Source organism: Melanotaenia boesemani, chromosome 2 (genome assembly GCF_017639745.1).
Source record: "Melanotaenia boesemani isolate fMelBoe1 chromosome 2, fMelBoe1.pri, whole genome shotgun sequence".
NCBI lineage: Eukaryota > Metazoa > Chordata > Actinopteri > Atheriniformes > Melanotaeniidae > Melanotaenia > Melanotaenia boesemani.
In genome coordinates, this window is record NC_055683.1 from 14,502,927 (window position 1) to 14,509,167 (window position 6,241).

The following is a 6,241-nucleotide window of genomic DNA, read 5'->3' on the forward strand; positions in this document are numbered from 1 at the left end:
TACATATATTTAATGAGTTATTTCCAGTTTTAATAAATTTAATATTTCATGCTGTATTTATGTGGTGCCTTTCTTCCCTCGTACTCTTGACCCCAAACAGCTAGAAAAGACCTAAAATTAAACCAATCAATTCCATTTTTACACAGTATCACAGATAATTTGACCAGATTTACGATTAATAAAGATGATTTGTGTGTTTTCTCTCAGCTTTTAGTACATTAAGGCTGCATCAGATACTTCTACTTTCATTTAAATGGAAAGTAATGATTTTTTTACTCTGATGCAGTGGTGTAGGTGCTTTATTGAGTCTGAACATGTGGGACACATGTTTTTATTTATTCAAACTCTGAAACATTTTTGACCCCTCGCAGAGTTAAAACACTTTTGTGTCAGAGCCTGTAAAGTGCCAGAAGTAACAACCACAACATACATATGGACAGTAAGATGATCTCTTAGGCTAATTAAAACATTTCAAACAAAAAGGCCTCAGTCAGAAGCGAAGCTACGACGAGCACTTAAGCTTTATCGTTTTATAATTAACAGTATTTAGTGTGAATACAGCGACAAAGCTACACCTACCTCTTCATGCCACATTAAACAAAGGAGACCGTATATTCTGTTACATAAAACTGCTCATTGCTGTGGAAAAATAGTCCCTTTTCAATTAAAAATATCGACTCCTGAAGTAATTACAGTCCAAAAGTTCAGCAAACTTCTCTCTGATTAAAGCACTCAAATATATTTTCTACAAGCCTGAAAAAAACACTGATTTTAACTTTAACAGACTTGATAAGAGAGATAAACTTCTGACTGTTTGCTTGGAAGAGCAACCAGAAGTTGGATCTATTTGTCCACGGTGAAGGACTGCAGCCCGGTGATGGCTCTGCCCAGGATCAGAGCGTGGATATCATGAGTTCCTGAGGAGAAAGGAAAGGGAGATCAAACCGGAACAACGAACGCTGGAAGAGGTTTAGCAACTAACACCATCAACTCAGTCTCCCGACCTTCGTACGTGTTGACAGCCTCCAGGTTCATGACGTGGCGGATGATGTGGTACTCGTCTGAGATGCCGTTTCCTCCCAGCATGTCTCTGGTCTGCCTGGCGATGTCCAGGGCTTTACCGCAGCTGTTCCTCTTCAGCATGGAGATCATCTCCGGCGCCGCTCTGTTCGGAAAACACCAGAAATGTTTGGCACCATCTTTCAGGGATGCATGCACCAGCATCTGATGTGGTAGATTATTAAACGTTAACTAAAACATAATGGCAGACCATCAGTTCGGTAGTTTGTCCCATTAACATACTTTTGTGCTATAACTCAGTTCTATGATCTTAACTGGTTTTATAATGCTGCTAACAAAAACATGGTGGTTAAAGTCATTTCCTCTTGCCATGCTGATGGGGAGACGTTGTATTTTGAGGGATGGGCCCCTCACTACAAATCAGACAACGAAATTTTCTCACTTTTTCTCATCAATAAGTCGGCCCAGCTGCAGACAGGACTGCAGCCCGATGGTGATCTCTGTCAACATGTCGGCCATTTTCTTCTGCATCAGCTGATTTCTTGCCAGAGGAACACCAAACTGGATTCTGGTTTAGAAAACAGAAAGAAAAACGACTACTTCAAAGTCTCTGTTTAAATGGAACAGAAATGTTTCGTTTTATGTAAAGACACTGTCCAGGTGTGTTTTCCGACCTGTCGAGTGTGTACTGACGAGCTGCGTGGAAACAGAACTCGGCAGCACCCAGTGCGCCCCATGCGATGCCATAACGGGCGTTGTTCAGGCAGCCAAAAGGACCCTGGAGGAAACAAACAGTGTGTTTTCATTTCATCTTTACAAGAACCGAGTTTAAGTTTAAGAACAAATGTATAATAACAGAAAGATCCACCCCACTTACCCCCAAACCAGAGACTTTAGGCAGCAGGTTCTCCTCAGGAACCTCCACCTCGTCCATGAGGATCATCCCAGTAGCCGAAGCTCTCAGAGAGAACTTTCCTTCGATCTTTGGTGTGGAGAGGCCCTTCATGCCGCGCTCTAAGATGAAACCACGGACCTTCCCGTCGTCACATTTAGCCCAGACCACTGCAATATCTGCCACTGGAGAGTTGGTGATCCTGGAGGTAACAGTAAACAGGAGGGAGAGCTTTGAAAACTGGTCTAACTTTTTAAAAAAAAGGATAATTTCACACTATTGCTGTCCAGCATATTTTATTATTTTTCGAAAGTTAAAGTATAACAAACATGACCAGAGACCATAATAAATCTCACATGCATGTTTCATGCAGTTCCTAGCTGTGAAGAGCTCCACCATGTAGACAACTACCTACATCAGCTGTTTTCACACAAAAAACGTTGACGACCAGGATTCAGATGCTGTTCTTAATTTTCTGTTCACACATTCACTAAAGAGCAAGAAATCCTCAGCAGGAGGAGGACTCACACCGAAAAACGATCCAGAGCTCAGAGGAAGTGATAAAATAAATCATAAGGTCACAATATGCTGATGATGGGGTACATGGCTACAGGCTTGTCTTTCATCAGACTCTTCTCTGCACCATATTCATTCTTACTGAGTATCATCACAATCGACCTCTGCCATGTGTACTCGTACTACTCACCAAGTCTTGGAGCCGGAGAGGGTGTAGGTGCGACTGGACGGGTTGTATCTGGCTCTGGTTTCCATGCTGCCGGGGTCGCTGCCGTGGTTTGGCTCCGTCAGGCCAAAGCAGCCCAGAAGCTCTCCACGAGCTGAACGTGGCAGAAGAAATAACTCATGACAAACACACGTTAGAGCTCAGCATTATTATCATCAGCATAATTTACAGTTGGAGCAATAAAAATTAATACAGTTCATTTTCCTCTTACCCAGCTTGGGGAGGTACTTCTGTTTCTGCTCCTCTGTGCCATAGGCGTTAATGGGGTGCATGACCAGTGATGACTGCACGCTCATAACGGAGCGATAGCCGCTGTCCACTTTCTCCACTTCTCTGGCAATCAAACCGTAGGCCACGTAACTCGTCCCAGCACAGCCGAAACCTGGATGTCAAAATCAGGAAGTCAAATGACTGATTTTATTTATTTATGTGGCTGATTCATAATATAAATATAGTTCATCTTCACAGCTCTACATAAAAACACAACCATGTGTCCAGACTGACCTTTAATAGTCGGGCCCAGGACCCCCATCTCTCCCATTTCTGACACAATTTCTCTGTGAAACACTGAGAACAAAAAACATGTCATGCGAAATTTTGTCTAATCTAAGTCTTGTTTTTCCTCCACTTTTGCTAAGGCATGGAGTGAAATGAGTACCACAGTGTCACCTTCGTTCCTGTTTGCCATCAGGATGCGAGGCATGAGCTTGTCTTGGCAGTAGGTTCGGAAGGAATCCCTGATCATGATCTCCTCCTCCGTCAGCTGGCCCTCGAGGTCCAGGGCATCGCGCCAGTCGAACTGGACCTTTGCTGCCAGACATTTAGAGTGGAAATAATTTAAAAACATCATCTGGCACCAGATCCAACGTCAAGATGTTGTCAAATATGTTAAGTTCTTATTGAAAGCTTGACAACACTTACGTGCTTTAGACTTTTGAGGCCTCTCTGCATCTAGGAATCAAAACAGATTTTATTACATGGACATTTTTCATTTATGAATATTGAAAAGGTCATAAAAAATACGAGGATTAAATACTGGTTTTCTAGCTTCACTGTAGGAAAACTTCTTTCATGAGTTTTTGATCAGAGCATTTCTCCTACAATGCAGACATTTGCTGCAGTCCAACATTTGATGTTGACTCGTTTTTAGGCACAAAATATCCATGCATACATTTACACTGAAGTATTAGGGTCACATGAAGAAATAAATAACAAGAGTAATAAAGTAGTTTGCCCTCTTTTTTCCACTCAAAGTCAGACTGTGGGGAATATGAGTGTAGAGTTGAAATACTATTTCCAAACTTAAGTTAAAATAAATAAGAAAAAATTACCTACTGTTTGAAAATTTGGGTGGAAATATTGAATCACTAAAATCAATTCAAACCAGCACTAGTGTGCTAATATATCCTTAAAAAAATAAAGTGTCTTGTGTTATTGACACGGTAACGTTCTTTAAGTTATAGAAACAAATAAATTCATTCTGATTTTCTACTCCTTTAAAGTGTGTTTATAATTATGCAACACAGGACTGTGATTAACGGTTGTATTAATGGTTTTAGTCGCTATGTCATATGAATGGAAGACTGCAGTTGTACCACTTCCACATCTCATAGATGTACACCTGTTGGCACTTAGCCAACTTTCGCCCCTTAAAACTTAACATTTCAACTTTATCCTTGGAAATGTTCTCAACATTAAGATTTCATTCTTGTAACTGGATTTATAATTGTAACACCTCAATTTTTTCCCCCTCAGTCACAACATTTCTTTTTAAAAAAAGCACAAAATTCATATTTCGTATGTTCTGAACACCAGACACCAAAGCTTACTGTATCCTTGTGGGCTGAAAGGCTGTATGTCACTGAAAGTGGTGGAACATTTCCTTTAAAAGAAAAAAACCTGTGCGACTGGTGTAATGATGTGTCTCTATCACTAACCGTATGGGGCAGGTGCTGCAGTTCCGTGGGCTCTTGAAGCTGAGATGAGCGCACATCTGTGAGGATTTACCAAAAGACGGCACACAGTGCTTCTAAGTGCCATGATGGAAATGAGTCTGTGGAGGATACAAACTATTATAACCCACGTTTAGTCAATGAATCACTCGAAACTTTCAAACTTCCACAACGGCTAATGTAGGACTTCAGCCTTACTTGACAATATATATGACTAACAGTAGCTTCTAGCAATGACAGATTAAATATAAAACCTTAATAACATAAAAGCAGCCGCCACAAGCCCCGTTAAACTAGGTTAGCTTAGCTAATGTTGCGCGGTCTTAGGTAACTTTACGACGGCTACAAGCTAATAGCACCTGTTCACGATGGCTAGCAAGTAACTTGAGTGCTTAAGAGGAAATTTGGGAATGTCATAAGATATAATTACAGTGGTATGACCATTTGTGTTACAAATAAGAGGTGAGACCACTGTGACAAGTATATGAAAAGCAATGACCTGTTACGTGGAACAAATCACCCACGTCTTAGCTTCCCTCGTCCGTCAGTTTCACAGAGCAGTGACACTCAGCGTCAAAACATACTCTTACGTCACCACGTAAAGAACGCTAAAGACTGACGTTGGGTGAAAAAGAATTAAATTACAAGCCGTTATCAATTATTTCTGTGCAAAATCGAGATTTTCGTCTATAGAATTAAACAAAATCAATCAAACATGAATATAATTAATTTATCTCCTAATCTGAGTCCATGTAGTATTTCAGAAGATAACTTTAAATGACGAGTCAACTGTTGCAGAGGACTGATTGGCTTAACAGTGGGGGAGTGAACGCTGGCTTCATTCACGTTGCAGTTCCCAGAATAAAACTAACCCAGTTCCAATAAAGGGGGCAGTTATTGTATTTTTTAACTAATATTTTCTCCTATTATTTAAGCCACTCAAATTGGGGTACACGTACCCCTTGCAGTACTTGGAGACGCTCCAATGATGGTGGAAAAAAACCAAAACAAAACAAAGGAAACAACATTTAGGTAACTTGGGGTGCAAAATTATATTAAACAATAAATGAGCCAAAATATTTATTAAACTGCTTAGATTTCTCAAGAAATTTCAGGTTACTCATTATGTTTTCTAAAGAGAAAGTTCATTATATATAAACATCTTAATATTGTACTTTTACTTCTTTGAAGTAAAATTAATTAAATTTTGAATTAAAATGTACCTAGATCCCCCTGGTTTAAGAGAGTATTTGGCTGAAAAGATATTCCACAGGGGGTACAAAGTTTGTAAAACATTTTGTGAACCACTGACATCCACTACACAAAGTGCATTCAGTGCATGGATGCTACAGTGACATCTGGTGTTACTGTAGTCTTATTGTGTGTTTTTTTTTTAAACACATTATAAGCACTAATCAGACGGTAAAAACACATGAAATTGAGTTTGGGTAAATTTTAATTTTATTTTTGAAAAGGGACAATGCATCTTAATATAAAATGTAAATATGCAACTAAAGCTAATTCCCATCCTTGTCCCTTGGGAGAACAACACAGTGATGACTTCTAGGGTTGAGGGAGCTTCCATATAAATATATAATGTATAATACAGTATTTTGTGAGTCAGTGTAGCACACG

At 39.8% G+C, this 6,241-nt stretch overlaps 1 protein-coding gene across 2 annotated transcripts; it reads right to left on the reverse strand.

The window, feature by feature from the left end:
• Positions 1–283: 283 nt before the first annotated feature.
• Positions 284–5,207, reverse strand: gcdhb (glutaryl-CoA dehydrogenase b). 2 transcript variants are annotated; one of them, XM_041977160.1, is made up of 12 exons: positions 5,106–5,207; positions 4,592–4,707; positions 3,576–3,605; positions 3,324–3,464; positions 3,159–3,221; positions 2,866–3,036; positions 2,619–2,748; positions 1,898–2,114; positions 1,695–1,798; positions 1,463–1,588; positions 1,005–1,165; positions 284–917 (listed from the first exon to the last, which is right to left on the reverse strand). In XM_041977160.1, the coding sequence occupies exons 2-12, from the start codon at positions 4,692–4,694 to the stop codon at positions 844–846; spliced, it is 1,320 nt and encodes a 439-aa protein (XP_041833094.1). In that variant the 5' UTR covers positions 4,695–4,707; positions 5,106–5,207; the 3' UTR covers positions 284–843. The 2 variants fall into 2 exon arrangements, with proteins under 2 accessions (XP_041833094.1, XP_041833086.1); XM_041977152.1 differs by having other exon boundaries at positions 3,324–3,467.
• Between the last annotated feature and the right edge of the window lie 1,034 nt (positions 5,208–6,241).

Excerpts from the sequence above, each read along its gene's own strand:
- gcdhb (XM_041977152.1), bottom strand. The coding sequence starts at position 4,694 with ATGGCACTTAGAAGCACTGTGTGCCGTCTTTTGGTAAATCCTCACAGA. Across the intron at positions 2,115-2,618 it reads CTCTCCGGCTCCAAGACTTG|GATCACCAACTCTCCAGTGG; the intron begins GTGAGTAGTACG and ends TGTTACCTCCAG. Across the intron at positions 1,799-1,897 it reads CTAAAGTCTCTGGTTTGGGG|GGTCCTTTTGGCTGCCTGAA; the intron begins GTAAGTGGGGTG and ends TGTTTCCTCCAG.